Source organism: Podarcis filfolensis (assembly GCF_964270895.1).
Source record: "Podarcis filfolensis genome assembly, chromosome: 15".
Classification (NCBI taxonomy): domain Eukaryota; kingdom Metazoa; phylum Chordata; class Lepidosauria; order Squamata; family Lacertidae; genus Podarcis; species Podarcis filfolensis.
The window spans coordinates 40,525,311-40,550,495 of NC_139618.1; the positions used below are offsets into that span (position 1 = coordinate 40,525,311).

Genomic DNA, 25,185 nt, shown 5'->3' on the forward strand with positions numbered 1-25,185 from the left:
AAACTGCTATCTAAAGCTAAACCTCTTAGCACTTGTTTAGCCAACATCTGCAATTCCAAGAGGGTGATGAACCACACTCAAGGGCGTGAGGATGCCAACGCCATTTAAAAAATCCCAGGTACCTTTTCAAGCAGGAGGCAGGTCTGAAGCCAAATTCCAGCCCAAGGTAATTAACATTGCACTGGCATGAATCCTGCCTTATTAGCAATTATGGGGCAATATTCATTTCCTGCCTCCTAAGCTGTTCCACAATGCTTTGCACGGTTGCAGTGCCACCTCATTCCAGCCCAGGCATGACGACAGCTTTCATGTCAGGTGAATTCTACGAAGAGATCCTGTTTCAACCGATACTGCTCTGTGGAGGCGACTGGGAATCACCTGTTCTGATGGGTGGTGCTTGGCTGATACACAGGAAGCTGCCTTATATGAGGTCAGACAAATTGTCTTTCTACTCCACTGCTATTACTGGACACCTTAAGGATCACCTTTCCCCATAACAACCTGCTCAGGAATAAAGTTCTTCTACAGAGACCCTTCTCAGGGCGCTGCCACCAACTGAGGTCAAGCAGATAGCACCAAGTCCTCCTGCCGGGAAGTGGGTCCATGCGTCTGGCTGATAACCAGAAGTTTGGTGGTTTGAGCCCACCCAGGGACGGCTGTGGGAAGAATTCCTGCATTGCGGGGGGGGGGGGGGGGAGGGAGGTAGATGACTCTTGGGGTCCCTTCCAACTCTGACATTCTATGATTCTAAGAGTACTATGGAATTCCCTCCCTAGGAAAGCTCACCCAACACCCACTTGGTTATCATATAGGTGGCAGGCCAATACATATTTTTTTATTCTCACAGGCATTTTAATAAATTGTAAAGAATGAAGCAAGTGGCATTTTAAACACCAGGCCGGTGTTATTTTATCTCACCCTGTAGTTAAGATTGTTTTGAACTGATTGCTGAGTGTATGGACATTTTTTAAACAGCAGACAAACAATCTGGACAGCATCCATGCAAAAAGGAATGGACGGGATTTCATTGCGACATTCAGAGGGACAGGTAAGCAATACTGACTACAGGCGAGTCCCACCTTCCAATCAACAGATAATGAACTGCTCTGGGATTTTAGGAAGATTTTATGAAAACAGACATTTCTTCAATAAATATTCTTATCTGTAGCAGCTCTTCAGAGCTTTAGTGGAACTCTTTCTCATCAGCTGCTAGCTTTAATTAATCAGAAATGCCAGAGACTGAACCCAGGACAAGCCTGTATCTCACCACTGAACTTATGTCCTTCTCCCACAGTCTTGCTCATGAAACATGTAATGAACAAGACAATCCACCACAATTACGCAGGTGTGGAACAGTGTACCCCACTGTTGCACAGGGAGCATTTCATCAACACAGGTGGGAAGAGAGTGGCTCCTGCATGAACAGAGACCATGCAGAGGTTTGCTCCCAGTGAGGGTTTTGGCATGAATTCTGGAATGGACATTTCCTCTGAAGAAACATACACGTTTCCAGAAGCTCAATAAGCCCTTTAAACAGAGATAGGGAAACATTTGGCCCTCCAGCTGTGGCTGGGCTGCATCTCCCATCAGCCCCAAACAGCATAACCAGTGTTCAAGAATGATAGGAGTTGTAGTCCAGTAGAAGCTGGAGGGCCACAGGTTACCCATCCCTGTCTCAAAATACCTTTTCTGATTTCCCTAAGAAATAGATTTTATATATTAGATTCTTTCCAATTTCATTTATCTCAACCATAAACCACCACAAAACAGTAAGGGCAGTTTAATAATGAGAACAGATCAAACCAGCAGATAAAACCAATCATAAAATACCATTTATCCAATATATGCAGTTTTGATTATATTTTGCTGCGGCCAAGCCAAGAATTGGCTGCCATCTGTTTTATAGAGTTCTTGCTAACCTTTCTGCAATATATGTTATTTTAAGCATTAGCCTCCTGAGTTCCTTAAGGAGGTTATAATCTTGATTTAAAAACACCATACCACGAAACTGATGTTTCCTATTTCCATAAACTCCTTTCCCAAATTTGGAACCTAGTAATGTGAAACCCGTTTTAATGTTTTAATTTTAATGTACTAAAAAATCAGCTTCTAAAAAACCTGTTAGCCACCTTTTGTTCGCTGTCTCGGTTGTCCAGTTGAACCAGAAGGGCAGGATATAAATGTAATAAATAAATAGATATCATTTTCCCCACTAGATGGCACTAAGAGATCAAAGTAACTTGGTAAGGAAAAATCCTGACCAGAAAGAAGGAGTACAGAAAGAGAGAGTGATTGTGTGAGAAGAGAAAGGTACAAAGGCTAGAGGAGTTGCAAAGATGACTTATAAACCGTAATAACCTCCAAGAGCTTTTTATGTAAAAACTGCCCAGTATACGTACCGATATACGATACAGTATACGTGGCGCTGTAGGTTAAACCACAGAGTCTAGGACTTGCCGATCAGAAGGTCGGCGGTTCGAATCCCCACGACGGGGTGAGCTCCCATTGTTTGGTCCCAGCTCTTGCCCACCTAGCAGTTCGAAACCACGTCAAAGTGCAAGTAGATAGGTACTGCTCTGGCGGGAAGGTAAACAGCGTTTCTGTGCGCTGCTCTGGTTTGCCAGAAGCGGCTGTCATGCTGGCCACATGACCCAGAAGCTGTACGCCGGCTCCCTTGGCCAATAAAGCCAGATGAGCACCGCAACCCCAGAGTCGGCCACGACTGGACCTAATGGTCAGGGGTCCCTTTACCTTTATATGTACCGAGGCAAGACATCCTAGGCAATCAGAGGAACGTAAGACTCTCTGGCTGGACCAGCCCAGTGGCCCATCTAGTCGAGTGCCCTGTGCTCACAGTGGCCAACCAGATGCCTGTGGGAAGCACACAAGCAGGACATGAGCGCAACAGCACCCTGCCCACCTGCAACTCCCAGCACCTGGCACTCAGAGCCACATTGCCACTGACAGTGGAGGTAAGAGCAGAGCCATCATGGTTAATAGCCATTGTTATAGCCTTTGCCTCCATGAATCTGTCTCATCTCCTTTTAAAGCCATCAAGTGGGTGGCGCTCACTGCCTTTTGTGGAAGCCAATTCCATAGTTTAACAATGTGCTGAGTGAAGAAGTACTTTCTTTTGTGTGCTCTGAATCCTCCAGAACGAGATCTAGTTACAAGAAAGGGAGAAAACCCTTTCTCTATCTACTTGATCTCACCATGTATAATTTTATGCATTCCTATCATTTCAACTCTTATGTGTCTTTTTTTCTTAACTAAAAAAGGCCCAAAGTGATGGCTCTCCTGTCTTTTTAGGCCACAAAAGAGAGACTCTTAATTTCAGGGTCGTGGGTTCAAGTCCCACATTAGGCAAAAAGGTTCCTGCATTGAAGGGTGGGGCTAGATGTCCCTCGCAGTCCCTTCCAACTCTGTATTTATATGATTCTATGAAATGAAATGAAAGGACGTGGGTGGTGCTGTGGCACAGAGCCTAGGACTTGCCAATCAGAAGATTGGCGGTTCGAATCCCCGCAATGGGGTGAGCTTCTGTTGCTCGGTCCCAGCTCCTGCCAACCTAGCAGTTTGAAAGCACGTCAAAGTGCAAGTAGATAAATAGGTACCACTCCGGCGGGAAGGTAAACGGCGTTTCCGTGCGCTGCTCTGGTTCGCCAGAAGAGGCTTAGTCATGCTGGCCACATGACCCAGAAGCTGTACACCGGCTCCCTCGGCCAATAAAGCAAGATGAGCACCACAACCCCAGAGTTGTCCGCGACTTGACCTAATGGTCAGGGGTCCCTTTACCTTTACCCATGAAATGTATAAAACAGATGTGCAGTACTTTCTAAGCACCATGGTTGTCTGATGGACACCTTATGAGCACAAACTGGTTGAGTGGTTTCAAAGCCATTTTAATGAAAACAGACAAAACACTTGCTATTCATATGACACGGTATTTCCAGTGCTCATAAATGTTCAGTGCCTGTTCAAAGGCACAATATCAATTATATTTACTGCAAGAGAAAATCTATGTAGGGCAATCTATTACAGGCACAAATGTAGGCTACTTGAGAAGGATTTTAATAGGACAAAAGAAGAATGCTATTTGAAACTCAATGACTGTAGGAAAAGCATTGCTTCAGTAAGTTACACACAATGGATTGGATAAAAAAAAACACAAGGAGAAGGAAAAGATGCATTAGTGCTACTCCCTGGACTCCTGAGCAAGAACAATCAGAAGAATTCTTGCAGAACTATGAAGCACCTATGAAGATGCTTAAACCTAGTTAGATCTCTGGCTCATCTAGGCTGTATAGGTGCCAGCGGAAGAAAACATTTACAACCCCTCACCTACACTGGCTGGCAGCAACTCTCCAGGTATCAGGCAGAAATATATATTTCCTAATCCTGCTAATAGATAGATAGGGGGCAATGGCTTCCTAGAATCTCCTGCATGAAAAGCTTGTGTTCCACCAAAAAGCATTGACTCCTTGCTGATTTTAAATTGTTTTTCAAAATATATTCAACATCTATGGAGAAATCTTATACCAACAGATTTACTTTTCCAATAATTAATAAATGGCCACCTGTTTTCAATAAATTGGTTCCATCATCAATCTTCTGTAGGTTTTATACAAAAGTGATTTGGAATACACTGGAATACATCATTCTAGATAATGGTTGGCATTATCTGTTCTGTAATACTCAGCATATAAGATAGTAAAGGAACCACTTCTTAGTATGATTATTTTTACAACAGTTTGGTGGGAAAGAAACAACAGCCCAAAGAAACTGAACATGTAGTTTTGTTAATTAAGCTTGTTGCTCTTACAACCCTATAGATACGCAATGGGAATAAGTTTCAGTGAATGAAATAGGACTTACTTCTGCAGAAAGTCACACAGGTTTGCACATTTTTTGATTGCATTCCTAATCTTTAACCAGTATTTCCTTACAATCAGTCATGGCCACCATAAATTATAAATTTCCTACGTAACATGTCCACACTGGGTTACAACAGTAGAATATCATGCTGGTACTTTTTGGCGCCGTTCTTGTTTTCAACTTATTCTCGGAGCACCATAAACTGGCCATAATTTTCAGGTAAAAGATGCAATTCCGTCTTGAAAACTATAGAGCAGGGTGGATGCAACCCAAGGGCTACATGTAGCCCTGGAGGCCTTTTTTGGCGGCCCTCAAGTAACCTTTTACCCCACAGTCCTCACCCCACAGCATAAGCCAGTGGGGTCCAAACTTTTTTCAAAGAGGGCCAGATTTGATGAAGTGAAGGGCTGTGAGGGCTGACTAAAGAGCCGACCAGGTTGTTAACCTTTTTTTTAGGATTGAAGTTGTTGAGCTGCCACGGGGCCAGATTAAACCGACCGGCAGGCCAGATTAGGCCCCCGAAACGGACTTTGGACATGCCTGGCATAAGCGAAGCACTGGGATTTAGGAAGGAGGCATGAGGGCTCTGACAGGGTCCTAGAGTCCTCCTACCTCCTTCCCAAAGCCTAGTTAGCACTTGCTCAGCTTTGGGAAGGAGGTGGGCGGGATCTAGACCCTTGCCAGAGCCTCATGCCTCCCTCCCAAAGCCCAGTGCCTCATTTAGCTGGGTCATGAGGTCTTGGGGCGTCAAATGTTGGCCTCATTCCCCAGCCCATGTGAGAAGGCACTGTGTGGCCCATGGCTTCCGTAGTGAAGTACTCTTGCAACCCACTTGATATGAAAAGTTGGACTGCCTTGATCTAGAGGAAACTGGGTTGTGGGTATGAACAGACCACACTGACACAGAACTCACCTCCTGCTCTTGTTGAAAGATAACAACTCTACCGCCTTTGTCCCCTGTTGCTAGCAATTCTCCAGAATGATTAAACTCTACTGTAGAAATTATATCTGCTGTATAATAAAGAGAGAAAAATGTATGTTAATATATTTTCTGCGTACATTTTCATGAAATACATTTACACAGCAATCAGAAAAACTTGCACTATGATGAGGCAAACTTCCTCCTGCGATTTGGATTCAAGTTCCTTCTTATCCACAAAGCTCACCTTGGGCAGTCACAATTTCTTAGCACAACCTATTTCACAGGTTTGTTGTGAGAATATAAGGCAAGAAGAATCAGCATGTATGTTGCCCTGATCTCTTTGGAAGAATAAACAAGCAGTTCTAAATTGTCAGCTGCACCAACTTTGCAAGGTTGTCACGAGGATAAAATTGGGAAGGCAGGGAGAAAAGATGGGTTGCACATTAATTTGAAATAAAAAAGGACACTTGACAACTGGTACACCTTGACCCCAAAAAAGGGGGGCTCAAGGAACTTGCCTAAAGGCACCATTATTTACCAAGCTCTGAGTACAGGGTCAGATTTAAGGTGCTGCTTTTGACCTTCAAAGCCCTTCACGGCCTAGGACCCTCATACCTACGGGACCGCCTCTCCTGGTATGCCCCACAGAGAGCCTCAAGGTCCATAAATAGCAACACCCTAGTGGTCCCAGGCCCTAAGGAAGTTAGATTGGCCTCAACCAGAGGCAGGGCCTTTTCAACTCTGGCTCCGGCCTGGTGGAACGCTCTGTCTCATGAGACCCGGGCCCTGCAGGATCTGATCTCTTTCCGCAGGGCCTGTAAGACAGAGTTGTTCCGCCTGGCCTTTGGCTTGGAGCCAATTTGATTCCCTCCCTCCCTCCCTCTCTTTTTTCTTTTCCTTTCTCCTCCTGCGATGAGGCTACATTTTAATAGTTTTATGTTTCAATATTTTAATGTTGTATTTTAATTTTGTTTTTAAGTTGTAATCATTCAACTTGTTTTAATTATTGCTTGTTAGCCGCCCTGAGCCCGGCCTTGGCTCGGGAGGGCGGGGTATAAATAAAAATTATTATTATTATTATTATTATTATTATTATTATTATTATTATTATTACAGTGGTGCCCCGCAAGACGAACGCCTCGCAAGACGAAAAACCCGCTAGACGAAAGGGTTTTTCCGTTTTGGAGGCACTTCGCAAAACGAATTTCCCTATGGGCTTCCTTCGCAAGACGAAAGCCCATAGGGAAATCTCCAGGACAGCGGGGAAGCGCAGCGCGTCTTCCCCACTGTCCTCGGACCTCCTCCGAAGGCTGGCGGTGGGGCGGAGAGACCTTCTCCCCGCGCCAGCCTTCGGATGGCTGTCCTGAAGACTTGCGGTGGGAGGAGGGTTTTCCTTCCCACCGCCAACATTCAGAATGCTGTTCTGAATGTTGGCGGTGGGGAGGAAAAACCCTCCTCCCACCGCAAGCCCCGGGAACAGAGGAGAAGCGCTGCGCGCCTTCCCCTCTGTTCCTGTACCTGTCCTGAAGGCTTGCGGTGGGGAGAAAAGCCCTTCTCCGCACCGCCAGCCTGGCAAGCGGTCTCCACAGGAACGCATTAATTGATTTTCAATGCATTCCTATGGGAAACCGTGCTTCGCAAGACGAAAAACTCGCAAGAAGAAAAAACTTGCGGAACGAATTAATTTCGTCTTGCGAGGCACCACTGTATTATTATTATTATTATTTCATTCACTCATTTACTTAGCACTTTTGTGTCAAAGGCAAAACACATAAATAGCCACCACATAAGCCTTTCCATGGAGGCGCAGGTTGCAGCCACAGCAAAGGTGGCATTTTTCCATCTCTGCCGTATTAAGCAGTTGGTCCCTTGCCTTTCTCGCCCTGATCTGGCCACAGTGATCCATGCGACGGTCACCTCCAGGCTTGATTATGGTAACTCGCTCTACGCGGGGCTGCCCTTGAAGCTGATCCAGAAACTCCAGCGGGTGCAGAATGCCGTGGCGAGGCTCCTTACAGGGTCCCTGCCACGGGATCACATTCATCCAGTGCTTTATCAACTGCACTGGCTCCCGGTGGAGTACAGGGTCAGGTTTAAGGTGCTGGTTTTGACATACCTACAGGACTGCCTCTCCTGGTATGCCCCGTGGAGGACCTTAAGGTCCACAAATGACAACTTTTTGGAGGTCCCAGGTTGCAAGGTGGTTAGACTGGTCTCAACTAGGGCCAGGGCCTTTTCAGTACTGGTCCCGACTTGGTGGAAAACTCTGTCACAAGAGACTAAGGCTCTGCGGGACTTGACATGTTTCCGCAGGGCCTGCAAGACAGAGCTGTTCCACCTGGCCTTTGGTTTGGACTCAGTCTGACCCTTATGTTTCCCTCCCCTTATGGTCTTGATCTATCGGCTACTTTTAAAATGAGGCTGCATTTTAAATTGCATTTTAACCTGTATTTTAAATTGGGTCCGCCCCCCCATTATGTTTTTACTGTGATTTTATTGGTGTTAGCCACCCTGAGCCCGGCTCTGGCTGGGGAGGGCAGGGTATAAATAATTTTTTATCATCATCATCATCAGTCTTCAGGCATTTCTCATCATGTGACAAAACTGCTGTCTGAGGGTGAAACTGGGCCCACCAGTGAATGTCCTGCAGTCCGTGGGCTGGAGAAATGTCTGCAATAGGGAAACTTTTTAAATGCAATACAAGAATGTTCTTTTTTTGGGGGGGTGCTCAGGATAGGGGACACAATGGCAGAGTCCAGCCCTCCCACTCGCTCAGTTGTTGATTGGGCAAAGGGGACATGGCAGCTGCTTCCCAGCAGCAAGCCACCCATTTGGAAGGAGCAGCCACTGAGAAACCTTTGCACCGGCATGAAGAGCCACTCCACAGGGTGTTGAGAGGATAAAATGGGGAGATGGAGAGCAGTGCATGGCACCTTGAGGTCTCTGGAGGAAAGGCGGGATATAACAGTAAAGGCTGCAAAGGCAAATGCATGCTCAAAGGAGCTTTGCTTGTTTCAGGATTTTTTCTGCACCAATGCAGATTCATCAGTGGAGAAAGGGGCCTTTGCTCATTTCAAGATCTCACCACATTCAGTAGTCTAGCAATGGCAGGGCTGAGGAGGCAGCAGTCTGTTACTCACCTGAACCTCCCCCTCCTGCAGCCTTAACTTCCAATGATGACCACAGCCAACTGCAGTGGCGTGATGTTCACAAGGCAGCCACCACAGTGTAGGAAGTGGTCCACTGGTTCAGCCAGTTCAATACTATCTGCACTGACTGGCAGCAGCACTCCAGGGTTTCAAACTAGGGCCTCTCCCAGCCCTACCTGGAGATGGGGGGCGGGGAGAGATGAACCAGGGACCTTCCATGTGCAAAGGCAGAGGTTCGAAAAGTGAGCTTCAGCTTTCCCTCCAAGTACTGCTATTCCACCTGTAAACCCCAGATTGGGGAGAGAAGCAGAAGTGGTCCCCTCACTCGCTCCCCCACATGCACACAGACATACACTATGCTGAGGCTTTTGTCTGGGAGCATCCAAGAGGTCTGGCTACTGGCATTCTGTGGATGCGTGAGGTTTAGTCACCCACTTCCAAGGGAGAAGGAAATGAAGGACAGAGATGGGCAGAGACAAAGGAAGAAGCTGAGCAGCCCCTGGCAACTGCTCAAGCACCCCTGAAGGGTACCCACCTCACACACGGGAACCGTGGGAACCTTGTGGCACAAGGCAGGTTGCCAAGAACAAAACAAGACTGTTGTATTAGGTCTCCCCACCACCACACACTGCCTCAGCCTCAATGGTCCTGCAATACGAGGCCAGGGGAAGGAGGATCAGAGAGGAAGATAAGAATGCATTACGTTGCTTGTTGCTAAGAGCTGGCAGTTGGCCTTTGCTACCATTACCAATCTGCCCTTTTCTCGCAAACAGCCAAACAAAACGATTTTGCGATCTTGTAGCAGTGCAATGATTTGAAAGCTCAAAGCCTAGAGAGTAAAGCTGAGCTGGAAAAAATATATATACAGTACAATACGTGGCATGTGTGTGTTTGCATGTATATGCACCAGGGCTGGATTTAGGTTTGATGAGGCCCTAAGCTACTGAAGGTAATGGGGCCCTTTATATGTCCAGCTGTCCTTTGTCAACAACAAATTGTCGCTGTTTTTTGTGTTGAATATATGCTATACGTCCTTACCCTAAAACCGTTCCTAACATGAGGTGCACTTTCGCTAATGGGACCTTCCGTTCGCATCCTGGGACAAAGTTCGCTTCCAGGAGCACCTACTTCCGGGTTAGCGGAGTTCGTTACCCGAAGCGTTTGCAATGAGGACAGTATGTAACAAGAGGTATTACTGTATGGTGATTTGTGGACCTAATAGGTATCTAAAGCCATTTGCACATAACAAAATATGTATTTTATCAAAGTAGTTGTTGAGCTGAAATACAATTAAGAATAAGTATATTTATAGTGAAATACAATTATGAAGTATATTGGGGGGGGCAAGAGAGTGGGGCCCCTAAACTATAGCTTGTTTAGCTTATACGTAAATCCGGCACTGGTATGCACAGATGAATGAGATAAACAGGTTTGCCAGGTCTAGAGGTATGATCTGAGATTTTAATGATCTTAGCATTACAGTGGTACCTCGGGTTAAGAACTTAATTTGTTCTGGAGGTCTGTTCTTAACCTGAAACTGTTTTTAACCTGAGGTACCACTTTAGCTAATGGGGCCTCCCGCTGCCGCCACCATGCGATTTCTGTTCTCATCCTGAAGCAAAGTTCTTAACCCGAGGTACTATTTCTGGGTTAGCTGAGTCTGTAACCTGAAGCATCTGTAATCCGAGGTACCACTGTACTAGTCTTGGTATCTCCAAAGAGTGCAGAGACAGGCTCAAAGAGGCAGACTGTTTTCCACTTGGCTTGAAATTCTCTTCAGTTCCTTCTGCACCCCCAGCCATACACTGTCTAGTAAACTCATGTGCTGCCTTCTGTTCCCACCAAAGCCCATATCCTACGCCCACCAGGGCCCTTCTCCATTACACAAAGTTTCCTGATCTGCCAGGCAAAAGCCCCTCAGTTCAGGCTCCATCCACTGGATCACAGAAGCCCTGGAAGCCCTGGTGACACAGGCTTATTTTCAAAGAACTCCAAACATTCCTCAGGGACTGGAAATAATTCCTTATTGGTCTCCTTGAGGGCAGAGCCCATGAAGAAAACCACTTTTACACTCCAAAATCCTCAACCTCTGATATATAAAGTCAAAAGCTAAGTTTTAACCTGAAAATACACTCTTCTGTGTCCTGTGAACTGCTGAGCATGTAATAATGAAACTGTTGACTACCCTTTTAATATCATCTCAGCTTACCATTTAAACTATTTTATATTTTCCAATTTATTTGCAGAAGGATCTCTCTGAACTCTTAATTATCTCTGACTGCTACTTGGCTCCAGTTCATGTTTCTGTATTTGTTTTCAAGGGTCCTTTGCAAACAGTGACCTGGTTCAGAAATCATGCCAGCATATAAATAAGGAATCTTAACTGTGCCTTTGGTATGAAATTGTATATCTGTGATCCAACAGCAACCCAAAAGCAGAAATTGTGTCTGGAAGCAGGTTGCCAAATATGGTGTGTGCTAACTATGGTTTGGAAGGATGTCTGAATGGACAACCCATGAACACAGAGTCTGGAGTGCTCAGCAGACAGAAAATGAGACCAGACGTGCAAGCACCTTTGAACCATGGCATGCCTGTATGCTTAGAGACTAAAATCATGGTTAAATTCTAAACTCAAATTAGAACAAGTCATGGTCTAAGCCAGGGGTCAGCAACCCGCGGCTCCGGAGCCGCATGTGGCTCTTTTACACCTTTGCCGCGGCTCCGGGGTGGATACTAGCGAGGGGAGGAGGCGCATTGTGCGCCCCGACACCCCCCACTGTGGCGGGCGTTGTACTGACTGTGACGTCACATGGGGGCAGTGCGTGCGTTAGTCACGCACCGTCCCGACGTCACCTTCCTGCCCGCTGTCAGATCGCGGCTCCAGAGATATATTTGTTTTAAATGTTGCAATGGTTTTGCGGCTCCCAGTTGTTTTTCCCTTCGCAAACGGGTCCAAGTGGCTCTTTTTGTCTTAAAGGTTGCCGACCCCTGGTCTAAGCTGAGGCAACATACTTAAATCCAAAACATTTACACCAGACAGTTCCTTGATTTGAGGATATTCTTCATTTGAAGCATCAAGCATATATCTTGGTTTGAAGTAGTAAAAAGGTAAAGGTAAAGTACCGCTGGACAGTAAAGTCCAGTCAAACTTGACTATGGGGTGTGGCGCTCTACTCGCTTTCAGGCTGAGGGAGCTGGCGTTTGTCCACAGACAGCTTTCCAGGTCATGTGGCCAGCATGGCGAAACTGATTCTGGTGCAATGGAACACTGTGACGGAAGCCAGATTGCACGGAAACACCATTCATCTTCCTGCCACAGCGGTACCTATTTATCTACTTGCACTGGTATGCTTTAGAACTGCTAGGTTGGCAGAAGCTGGGGCAGAGCAACAGGAGCTCACCCCATCATGCAGATTCGAACTGCTGACCCAACAGCAAGCCCAAGAGGCTCAGTGGTTAAGACCACAGTGCCACCTGCGTCCTTGATTTGAAGTACAGCCTGCCTCATTAGTGTGGATCATTGGCTTTAAAAAGGGATTGGGCAAATTCAATGGAGGGTAGGACTATCAATGGCTACTAATCATGATGGCTGTGTATTACCTCCAAGGTCAAAGGTAGCATGGCTCTGAATAACAGCTGCTGGGGAATAACAGCAGGAGAGGCTATTGCCCTGATGTCCTGCTTGTGGACTTTCCATAGGCATCTAGTTTGTCACTTTGGGAAACAAGATGCTGGATGGGTCTTTGGTCTTGTTCGCTATGGCACTACTTAACTGCTAAGACAGTGATGCAACTGAGCATGCTTTTACAATCCTGCCTGGAAATGCTGCTGTACTACTACTGGCAGGGCAACCAAGAACAGTAAAATTGTCTGCATTGGAAGAACTGAGCCAACCTTGCAAGGGGGAGGGGAGGGGGAAAGAGAGAAAGGAGGGCTGCCAATGTGCCTCCAACAGTACACAGCTCAAAATTGGCTTTGCAAACTAATGCAGGATGGCACCATGCTATAAAGCCAATGTATTGACAGGAAAAAAAATGCTCCGAAAAGAGCTAAATCACCTAATTAATCAAAATGTGTACTTTTTGTGCAGGCAGTTAAGATGAGTCAGTAAAACCACTGAGTGCCTATTTTATACAGCATCTTGAAGGGAAAGTTGGGGGGGGGACACTACCAACAGAATATCAAAACATTATTATGATCTCACCAAGAAATAAGACCCAGGAACCTCTCAAGCGAACCTGGAGGACAGCTCCCCAAGGCTGGTTGGCTTAAAACTTTTCTGGTATTGAAACTGGTCATTAACATATTGCAGGAGCTTCTCATGATTTTCTCCAGCTGCCTATTGTTCAGTACAGATTTTGTAATTCATGGGGCGTGGAACCTTCTCTTAAAAGCTTCACTTTAAGCAACAAATCTATCGGGGGCGGGGGCGGGGGGCTTGTTGTCAATGGTCCCTTCGGGCATCACCTTGCAGCACTGGGATTTGTGCTGGCTAACAAGCAGGTGCAATTCCCAAATCCATCTATAAAAATCAGCATTCCCTCACATTCCCATCCCCACGTTCTCCAGTTAAACCCAACATGAATATCTCTGATTGGTCCACTACACGATTTCCCTTCCCGGTGTAGGTGAAACTGACAGGGCTCCCCCCCCCCCTAAAATGAATTGGACCAATTTAAAAAAGAAAATTTACTGCAGTGCTACAACTGAAAGTTAACATATCAGCAGATCTTAGCTTTTCAATTAAAATTAATCCAAAAGGCAACTTGCTTTTCCTTTGTGGACAAGCCTTCAACCTACTATATCTCAAAGGGGTGGGGGAACATGAAGCTGCAAGGCTAAACAGAATGATGCTCTGTTAATAACTACAACACACAGTACCAAACTACTCTGCACATAAATAAGCCACTAGAGCAGTAACTAGGCAAGCATTTGGAAGCAAGGAAACTCACCGTTAAAAATAGTGCATTCCCATACCTTGGTCAAAGAAACAAGCAGACATCAAGGCACTGGTGTTGAACTGGATGGATTTAATTGTGTTTGAGAACTGACAAGGGAAGCATTTCATCTTCCGCAGCACACCGATTTGCTTGTGTATTTTCATCTGTGTTAACACCCTTGCTGCCAAACAAAATGAATGCGACTCTTTTCTTTGAAATGGTAACTGGTATCTCAGTGATAATTACGGGGGAGGTTATTTTCGTCCTTCAGTGCTGCAACGGGCAACAGAGAATCCAGAGAACGTGCCACTTCCTGGAGTCTCCTCCCCTCTGTGCATGCTATTTTTTGCTACAGTCTCTAGGTGGGGGCCTTGCAACCGCACAGGGCTGCTCACACCACTGCCCAGGAACCTGCAAAGCGATCCCAGCCACAAGGAGGACGTAAAGGCAAAGGACGAACAGCAGACAAGCCAATGCCCCTGAAGTGTGTCACAGCACTCAAATATGCATCCGATATACTGTGGAGCATGCTCTTCCTTGTGCTCAAAATCCAACACAAACAAAATAAATCACTGAGAGAGAGGCAGCAGCCATCTAGCACTGCACACCAGCTGATATACCTTGAAAGCGAAGGTCAAATCAATGAAGACAACCTGCTGACAGTTCCACCAGAAGTCACACCAGTAAAGCACATGATCCATCTTCCCTTTAAATAAGCCAACGTTGGACATTTTTTCCTTAACAGCAGGTGCCTCAGGAGTCCAAGACAGCCTTGAATAGAACCAGTAATTGGGGGGGGGCGTGCTCCTGAGCCCTGAACCATTATCTGTCCTTCATGACCCCATGGTCTCCCACCCCACTCCACCCATCAGTTGTGCCTCGTTATCTTTCCTCTTGCCTTTTATCACTCCCTGCCGAAGTGCAGTGTAATCGGAAGCATGTGGATGAAGCCATTCTATGGAAGTCTGCATAATCAGAGTCAGGTCTTCTTGTGTAAAACTCCACCCATAAGGAGCCATACGCCATAAATCTCACCCACCCCAATAAGACCTTTCTTATGGAAGTCTCAGAAAATATAACACACGTTTTAAGGCAGGAATGGGGAGACCTTTTTCAGTCCAAAGGCCACATTTTACTGTACTCCAGGCTATGTTCTGAGCAGTGCTAGAAACCAGCTAGGTGCCAGATTCCCGAGATTCTTGCATTGCAGGGGGAGATGACCCCTGGGTCCCTTCCAACTCTAAGATTCTGTGATTCTCTGATTCCCCCCGCCCCGAGTAAGTTTTGTATGTGAAAATGGATCAAATTTGTTTTTGATTAGCTAATATACTGCACATCTTTCTAACTGTTTCAAGAGTCATTTGAACTTTCAAATATTTTTATCTTAATACTGTCCAACCAATTTAAGGTGAAATATATGTGTACTCTAAAGATTGACCAAGTTGGGAAATTACGATCATCTGCAGGTCTCCAATGTTTAAGACGTCAATAGATAATTTTATTGTTTTATCTATTTTGTAAATCATTTTGAAGTTTTTTTCTACAATCAAGCAGTATATAATTTTAAGGAAATAAATAAATAAACAAATTGGGGCTTGCTTTTGACCATATTCCCCCATGGAGCATTTAATGTATCCATACCAGCAGAAGACTGAATTGGCATGGGGGAGAGAACACAAGGTTGATTTCAGGACACAAACTGAGGAGTGAAAACAAAACACATTGCAATTGGTTGGGAATCGGAGCACAATCAGCACAGCTATGAATGCAAGGTATACAGCAGGTGAGGGTAACCTCTGGCCCTCGAGATGTTGCTGATCCAAAACTCCCACTATCCCTGTGCTTGCTGGGGCTGATGGGAGTTGTAGTTTCACAGCAGCTAAAGGGCCAAAGGTTCAGCACACCAGATGTACAGGAACAATGTGGTATAATACTTGGGAGGGTGTGGAGAGGTAGAGAGAGGTGGAAAAAGTTTCCAAAATTGGCTCAAATCAGACAAGTCACATGACTCGCTATATCTTACAGCAGGCTTCCTCAACCTCGGCCCTCCAGATGTTTTTGGCCTACAACTCCCATGATCCCTAGCTAGCAGGCCCAGTGGTCAGGGATGCTGGGAATTGTAGTCTCAAAACATCTGGAGGGCTGAGATTGAGGAAGCCTGCCTTACAGAATAAAACTAGGTATCAGATGATCAGACATTTCGCATGTTTAAGAGTGCAGTTCTGCATTTCAGTGAGGTTTGCATACAAGAAGCAGTTTGATGGACTTTGTTTTGGGACACCCACGTCTGCCTCAGTTTGATATGTTTGAATGCAGACGCTGATGTATTTAGAACTATCTGCCTGGCAGTTAAATCCTTTATATAGAAACTCTTGTGCACTGAGAATTATTTCAAAATCCAGTCCAGTTCCCACACCTGTCCAAACTTCATAACTGCCAAATCATAAGCTGGTAAGTGGGACTCGCCTAGAAAGGGCAACTTGTAACACCTGACTTTCCATACACAGCATGTGAGAAAGTGCCACTGATGCCTTTGCAGACATACCGGTAATTATTCTTGATACTGTAGTATATTTGGCAGGTACTGACATCTTCATCTAAATGTCACTCTTTTGAACAACGATCTTACTAACAATATGAAGACTGCTTCATTACATTTTCAAGGTGGACCAATGAAATATTAGTGTAAGCAAAATATGTGCATAAAAGCACAGTGTATTTGCAAGAGCATGTGCCACATGCATGTGTGCCAAGAAGGTGGAACTTCTTCCCCACCCCCTGGTTCCTATGACTGGCTCCTCTGGGTGGTACATATTAATGCAATATCACCAAACCTTGGTGGTTTAATAAATATCATGGTACTAAGTGTGGCAAACATGTAATGATTACCTCAACATATAACCCAAAAAATGTTCAGAGAACAAGATTTGAAATGAATACATGTTAACATCCAAGTATGTATGTATTCCTTACATAGAGACTCTGACCTTTGTTACTTTGGATATTTTCAGTCCCGTGTGTCAAACTTTTGCTGGGTCAGCAACACTGCTGGAAGGCATCTGATAACGGGCATGTCCAGCAATACATTCTTTTTGGTCTGAATTTGATGCCCCTATAAATTTTGTATTGCGAAAATCCTCAATATTTGCTAAGTGCCCAAGATCTCGGCCCCACCAGGACTGAGATCATCCCATCAAGAACCCAACAAAGCTCAGAGGCCTCCGGAGCTGAACAAAAAACCCACAGCAGAGCCCCGATCACTCACCAACCGCTGCTGCTGCCACAGCCACTACCACTGCAGCCACCAAGGAAAAAGGAAAGAGGGGGACCAGGAGAACCAGGGAAGCTGCGAGGAAGAGCACAACTAAATCTAAAAAACTTTTTAAAAATTAAAAAGGCGGTGCCCATTAAGGAGGCCTGGACCAGAAGAGGCCACTGCCTCAGACCACCGCCTCAGTCCAGGCCTCATGCGCCCTGCAGAGGAGCCAAAACCACCTGTGAGCCAAACTACTGTGGTTTTTGTGTGTGTGGTTTTTTTTGTTCTTTTAAAAATCCGTTATTCTTATTTTTTCATTTCCCCCTTGCCTTCTCACTATTATTATCATCATTTTTAATGTTTTTTTATTTCAACACCTCGTTTTAACTTTTAAAGTTTCTACTCTTTCCATACCCCTTTCCCCCCTCCCCCCTGAATAAATAAAATATTATATACCTATATACATATATTTCCCCATCCATTTTCAACAGTACTTTTTTGTTTTTTGTTTATTTTTATCTCTTTGCTGTCATACTATAACTTGAATCACCACCACAATTTTTTGTTTTTAATACAATCCTGCTAGCCTTTAATTTTAAATTCTTAGCTGTGAACTCCTAACCCCACACCCCATTCTTGACTCCAGTACCTCATTTGTGTGCACGTGTGTGAGTGTGTGTTCACATACAACCCCATCCCCAGATTTAAGGGGTGCGAGAGGAGCAGAGAGGGTGGAATGCTCTGTTGCAGAAGCAAAAATCCTTGCACTTGAGGGAGCGTTTGCATACTGCTATTAGAAATAGAAGAACATTTGGAAAACATAGAGCAGAATTTGGCAACCTTTCTGCCATGGGCGTAGCCAAGGGGCACTGGGAGAGGCAGCTGCCCTCCCCCCCCCAAAAAAAATCAATAAAAACACATAGCAAACTGAGTTTATGTCCCCCCTAACAAAAGGCCTGGCTACGCCCAGGCTCTCCTCCACAGAGCTTTTTGTAAAAGGACAATCTGCCTTAACTGGAGGAGGGAAGCGATAAGAAGCCGGGTGGACAAAAAACATGAATGCCATAAATGGCAATCTTTAAACGGATGCAGGAGGCTTGAGGAGAATGAGGAGGCCCACAGAGAAGCCAGGGCAATAGTGAGCCATTGTCCGGCAGGCTTCAGCACAAAGCTTTTAATGCAGTCATTTTTAAGGGGAAGGAGGAACATAAGAGAGAGGGGGAGGGAGCCTTGATCAAAGACTAGCATAATGAAAAGTGTGTGCCGTGTTAGAATTGAATTACAGATAAACTTGTGACCTGTTCTTGGACAGCACACAGATGGGTGTGTCTGAGTACAGCAAGGCTAAGGAACCTCAAGTGAATAGCTCTCCATTTCAAGTCTTAAAGGCAGCAAAGGAATATCTTACGGCTGCCACCTGAAAAGCCAAACCATTAAAAACAGAGCAGACCTCGCTCTCTTAGCCACATATGCTCGATACACAGCAAGAATAAGGGCAGTATCCTTCCCAGAAAACAACAAACCTTTGGGCTCTAAGAGAGGATGGTTTCCAGTGGTGGTGAATGACAAACCCAGATAGGTCCATGCACTTTCCCCAGTACAGTATTTTAAAGCAGGGTTAGAAACTCTGATATATGAGCAAGGCACCAAATGGTTCCTTAAATCAAGGTTACAGTCACCAAAACAGAATGTCTAGTTGCCATTTTGGGGTGAGATGGCTCTAAAGTCTTACTTTTCAAATGATGGACCAATTGTGATTGATTATCACTGTGTTCCTTCCAGATACCTTGTTCTATGTCAGGGTGGGGTCTGTAGCAGAATGCATTGCAAATAGCCCCGCATCCAGTTCCCAGGATCTCCAGGCAAGGCTAGGGGAAGCCTCTATCTGAAGCCCTGGAGAGCCAGGCAGTGGAGACAAGCCTTTGCAAACAAATGCTTTTTGACTACAACTCCCATCAGCCCCTGCCAGTACAGTGGCCAGGGATGATGGGCAGTTGTAGTCCAGTAAGACCTGGAAGGCTGTTCTTGTCAGAATTGGCCTAAGGCAGCTCCCTGGCTTTTTAGCATTAGATAACAGTGAAGGGAGTTATACAGGGCAGAAATTTCTGGCTTTTGTTTTCTTTCTCTCTCTTTTTTTAATGGGGCCATACTAACTGGATCCTGCTTCAGGACCACTCAGTACCCACAAAGCTTTTTGCTGAGTGTGGATGGTACAATATTTGAAAACAGCTGTCTGCTGGGGCTGCCCGGCCTGTGTCAATCAACATGTTCTGCTACGAAGAAATGGGTGGGGGGTGCACCTCACAGATCTTAGCCCTCCGTACTGCAAAAGGATGGGCTCAGTGTTTCTCCCCCCCCCCCACTGCAATGGGATCTGAGCCATCCATTGATTGTCCATCTGAACCCTAACCCAACACTTCCAAACAGGTACTACAGCTACACACCTATTTTCCACAGTTTGTGAGAAACAATCATTTCTTCAAGATATTTTTATATCCTTTTTTATGCGTACGATTGATTATCAGTTGAACACCTGGCTAGCTCAGATGACTACCTTGAGCTAGGTTAAGAACTCTGAGAACTTAAGGAAGAAAAGTCACTTGATCCAGGGACAGTCCATGTATATATTCGCCTACTCCTACCTCCTTTTCTTAATGGTGACAAGGACCATTTATAACGTAGGAATAGTCTTCACAACAGTGAGCAGGGCAGTGGGGTGGGGTAAGTGAAGACAAGCGACAACAATTACAGTAACTATAACTGCTCCTGCTCAGGCTGCACAGAAAATTTATTCTGATTGTGCCGATAAAATATAACTGACAGAATTCTACAAGATGTGGTATTCGTGTGTGAAAGCAGTCAAGATCCAATGATTCCCAGGCATGTACCTAAGCAATTATGTGGGCTTCTACCATTTCCCCTTCCAACAGGAAGTTCTCAGGCTTCAACAAATTATGTTCTAGGGAACAGCTGGAGTGACATGGAGGAAGAAGCATGGTCCTTTGGATCTGTCACCATGTTTTAAAAATAAAGAACTTATCTAGTTAACTATTCATCATTATATTCACTCTCATCAGACTTATTCCACAAGAATAATAATTGATGACATCAATCTGCACAATATGTAGCTGAATAAGTTCAAAGTAACTGAGCCAGTTTTAAAACCATTTTACATTAATGTCTGCATCAGATCTGAACAGGATGAGACAGTATGGCAGATGTAAGCTTGTCTGTGGAGAGAGGAGATGCTAAGGTATCTGCTCAGAAACCCAAACTGATCTTGGTTAGGCTTCTAATTGCCAAGAAATAGGAATACCTCCCTGTGAAGTCATCATACTCCCAATCAACCCAGGAATATCAGCTGAACGAAGCACTATGGCCCTTTAGCCATGTCTAATTCTTTAGGACCCACACATGCCAGGTTGCCTCCCATACAGCAGCTGCCCTTCTCAAACATTCATTTTGAGAATGCCAAAGTACGGTGCACTAATGAAATAAATGTTATGCCCAGCTTCATCTGCCCAATTTACTCCAGCAGTAGAATGTGAGAGATGTGGCACTCGTCGGGTGCTCCAGACATTAATATTGTTCCTTGATTAATAGAAAGGCCACATTTGCATACTGAAAAGCAAATACACAAATACTATTTGCAGAAGTTGCATCAGTTATTCTGCACACACACAAAAGTATACACAATTCTGCTTTCTCCATCCTAACCATGCCTACTCAGAAGCAGTGTTCAAAATTCGTACGGCGCCAGTCACATATTTTGTGCCCTGGTGGCGGCAGCAGTAGCAGGGGATGGCAAAGAAGGCCAAAGTGGGGTGCTGGCGGCTGCAGCAAGAGGCATCACTGTCGCTGCTGCTGCAGAGCCATTTGTGGCTGCCACCGGGAGCCCCGCCAGCGCTGTGAATGCAGAGCTGCTCGCTCTGCTTCTGCAACTTCAGCAAGACCAGTGACTGCAAGATGTCTGCAGCCCAGTGTTTGGGCTCATGGATGCACTGAGATAAACAGGCACCAATTAAAATAAAGTAAACAAGCACCCATGACAGCAGGATTTATCCCCCATTCATCAGCTGATGGGAAGGGTCAAATTCTGCTTAGTTCAGGAGAATTCAATGCAAGCCCCTTCCTGAATTAAGGGTCTTGATCCTGAATCAGTTCCTATTCTGAGTCTTCAAAGTGCTAAGTCATTGTGATGTCAGGCGACAGATAGGCAGGTGTCTCTGCCCACGTGTCAAACAATCTTGATGAAGATATGGCTCATGCGGCCAAAAATGTTCTCCACTTCTGACACGCATCCAGAGTTTTGCTCAAGAAGATTCTTATGCCTTTAAGGTTCAGAGAAGATAAATGCATAACCGCAGTTACCTTTTAATTATGTACCGTCTTATGAAATGGTCTGGTGCCACAGTTGTAAAATTCAGAGCACCACCATTAGCTTATATAAAACCAAACATTTGTCTTGACAGAGCTGCATGTTTTCATGACATGGCATCTTGGATGCTTGAGGATGCTGGCACTTGTAAACATCCCTCCCCTAAACGTATTTCCCAAGGGCCTTCAATTTAAGGAGAGTTCATTTAACTGATTCATTTGTTTGTTGTAATTTCAAGACAGCCAAGACTTCATTTCATTGTAATTCTGAACTCAAATTAGGTATTTGTGGAAATCCTAAACAACTTTCCTGCAAAAAGAGGATATTCTATTATTTACTCAAAATATAGACTGGTTGGTCATCTAGCCAATAAATACCAAATAGAATTCCCTTCCACAGAAATAAGATGTGCCTGAGGCTTCCTGGAGTGACTCGTAACAGGTTATACCAAAGAAGCTGACTGATCTTGAAATCGTAATAGGTTTGAAACTGTAAAAAGAAATCATCTTAGTTATTCTGATCTTTACAGTCTGGCTACATGAAGTGGGTGTAACTTTGCAAGAGAAAATGACTGTGGGTAATTCATAATTAAATAGTGCTTAGCAATCACTGAAGTGCTTTCAAGTGTTCAGAAAACTTCAAACACATCATTTCAGTAATTCTTACAACCACCCTGTAAGGTATGCCAATACCATCCCAATCTCCATATTACAGGCTTGAGGTTGAGAGTGATTTTCTTATGCTACTTTTACTGAGCTCATGGCAAATCGCACCAGGGACTTCCAGATTCAAAGCTCCTTAGTCATTATGGTTCAATTTATGCCAAACCAAGGTTAAGGAAGTTTAACTAATTTGTGGTGATTTCTGAATTACAAAACCATGGTTTCTTATTAGGCAGCAAACAACTATCAGAAACCACAGACAGTATCCAATGAAGTCTTTCTGCTTCTGCAAGGATTTGCACTTACACAACAAAACCTCCCTCTGCTCTCCCTATATGTTCTGGCGCCCTCCTCAAATCTGCACAGGGGTGAGAAGCAGCACACAGAAAGAGGGGGCAGGTCCATTGGCATGATACCTAAATTAACAAACAATCACTATGGTCATCTACAGAGGCAGAAAGGAATAGAGAAGCCTGGGGAGGAGCATTCAGAGTTGGAGGTTCCCCACCCCCTGTACTGAACACCACAAGCTCTTCCAAATCCATCTGTGTTGTTACTAGCTCCCAAACACCTTTTACTGCTGAATGTAAAATGTGCAAAACCCGTTGAGTGTGGTTTTGCTGACATTCATATTGCTCATGGTTGCAAAACTGAACTGAATTTGTTCAATAGTTTACTCAAAACTGCAGTTAATATCTGCTAGATTATTTTAAGCATATGAACACAGTTAAATAAAATATTATAAACACAAATCTTGATAATTTTAATAGTGCTATTTGGTCACTTGAAAAGGATCACCACTGGTTATCTGATTTAATTCTGCTGACCAGCACGTTTTAACCCCCCCCCCCACTTGTACACTATTAGAAATATGTAACCTTTTTTGAAAAGTCATCAACAGGATGGCTGGGATACACCATCGATGTCATGGGCTGGAGGGAAGTGGTTGCCACACTCATATTTGCACACAATCTGTTGCTCTGATCCTGTTCAAAAATCTGACATTGGGCCAGTTCAGATTTAGTGCTGAACCAGTGGTGGGGAACCTGTGCACCATGTCATAGTTTTGGGTTATAAGTCTAGGGGAACCCTGAGCTTCCATGCTTTGTTTCCTCATTCATGACCATGAGAAGGAAGAGACTGGGAACACCCACTTCCAGGTTTAACACAAGCTTCATTGCCATGGTGCCATCACATCCAACAAGGACAATTTGCAGCTGATTTAAGCAGTGACTTAAGTCAAGATGCTGATGCTGATTCCTCACCTTGGGCCATGGTTGCTGGGCCTGATGGCAGTTGGAGTCCAGCAACATCAGGAGAGCCACAAGTTCCCCACCCCTGACAGATCTACATCATATATTCAATGCACACCCAATGCACATGATTCCTCCCCCTTCACAAGGAATCCTGGGAACTGTAGTCTGTTAAGAGTGCTGGTAATTGTGTCTCTGTGGGGTGGGAGAGAACTACATTTCCTAGGGCTCTTTGGAGGAAGAAATGTTCTTTAAATATATATTGTATGTTTTTTAAATGTAGTGTGGATCTGCCCAAACTGTAGTTTAGAGTTGTCAAATTGCAGTTTAGGGTTGTCTCATCTGAACTGGGGTTAACTCAAGCAGGTGTTTCCAGTCTCCTCCTGTGACATGTGCCAGAAGGGGGATGCTTAACCTCAATGCCCAAACAGGTTCTTCCATGCAGTGCTGAATTATGCTTCACTGTTTTGTCCAAACTGGGCCAAAATACCTGGGAAGCAAGAAGCCAGAAACTGAAACCTCACCAGCTACTAGAAACAAAGAAATGGATGGTAAGCTTGGCCAAACTGTGTAATTTTCTATGGAAGCCTTTAACTCAACTGGTTTCTGCCCAGCATGGCCTCCCAGGTGGTCTCTCTGCTGGCCAGAGATTAGAGACAAAGTGCACAACTTCAACGAATGTCCTTGGGCAGAAACTGGATGGAGGCTCCATTCTCAAGGAGTTTACAACACAGTTCTACACAGTGTCACTCCACCTCCAGGCAGAGGAACACTTAAGCACTCATTCTTCTCCTATGCTGAAGCCATGCTGCATGCGTACACATACACAACCCTGCAGTGACTGATGTACAAGAGCTGTTGATCCACTCCGGTGAGGGTGGTGGAACAGACAAGATTCCTGCTTCCTTTTATGAACAATTTTGGGTGATAGCAAGCACTAGGCTCTACTTCCGTTGGCAGCTCTAATCTCATCTCTGCTTTCACCCCAGAACTCTGGGTTTCATGCTGGATGCAGTCATGCAAGTTGCTACATGGTCCAACTGTTGCTTAAGTAGCTGCCCCCAAGATAAAGCTTTCCCTGGATAGGGGTTTCGATTGTCAAAGTGGCCAGTGAATGGCCTGAAGGCATCTAATATAATTTCATATCTGAAACACAATCAGAGTGTGGATGGTATATTCCCCATGAAGTCCCATGTATGCTGTTGGAGCTTGGTGGGGGAAGAGCACAGCACCAAATGTAATAAACTGCTATAAAAGTGGAAATTGCACAAGTAAAGCCAGTCAGTCTGACATCCATCAATTTTGTATGTCATGACTATATTCCTCCAACCCAGACGGAGAAATGTATATAAACACACAAAACTGAACAAGCATGCTATTACACATTTTTATAAAAACATTGGATATTTCTGACCTTTTTCAGTCAGAGAGTTTCATTCCCATGTGGGAAACCTGCTGAGGGTACCAGGCTAGTGGGAGATGGAGCCAGAGGTTCAAAGAGGAGTTGCGACCAGAGACAAGAAAAAGTCAGCACGAACAGAGGCAAATGTAGCAGAGAAACACTCACGAGTCTTTGTTTTGTACAGGAGGCTGCATTCCTGTTACATAGAAGTCAGTGGATTCTACACACATATGCTCTAACCACCGCTCTCCATCCAGGCAAGCAACAGGCATTGTCTCCACTTTAACAGCACATTCCAGCATGGCAAAAACACTCCAGGAAGGTGTGCAGCATGGCTGGTGAAAGGGA

The 25,185-nt window shown here is 44.9% G+C and overlaps 2 protein-coding genes across 6 annotated transcripts in view; one reads left to right on the forward strand and one right to left on the reverse strand.

Annotated features, from left to right (window-relative positions):
• LOC310750701 (uncharacterized protein) overlaps positions 1–25,185 on the forward strand; it is a 735,887-nt gene that overhangs the window by 386,121 nt on the left and 324,581 nt on the right. The window lies entirely within an intron of this gene.
• Positions 1–25,185, reverse strand: part of PPP2R2A (protein phosphatase 2 regulatory subunit Balpha) — a 64,726-nt gene that overhangs the window by 14,962 nt on the left and 24,579 nt on the right. For 2 of the 5 annotated variants that reach the window (XM_083588774.1, XM_083588772.1), the window contains exon 3: positions 5,789–5,883. In XM_083588774.1, the coding sequence (XP_083444900.1) occupies positions 5,789–5,883 (95 nt within the window). Of the gene's footprint in view, positions 1–5,788; positions 5,887–13,898; positions 14,041–25,185 lie in introns of those variants that run through there. The other 3 variants (XM_083588773.1, XM_083588771.1, XM_083588775.1) reach the window with 2 other exon arrangements.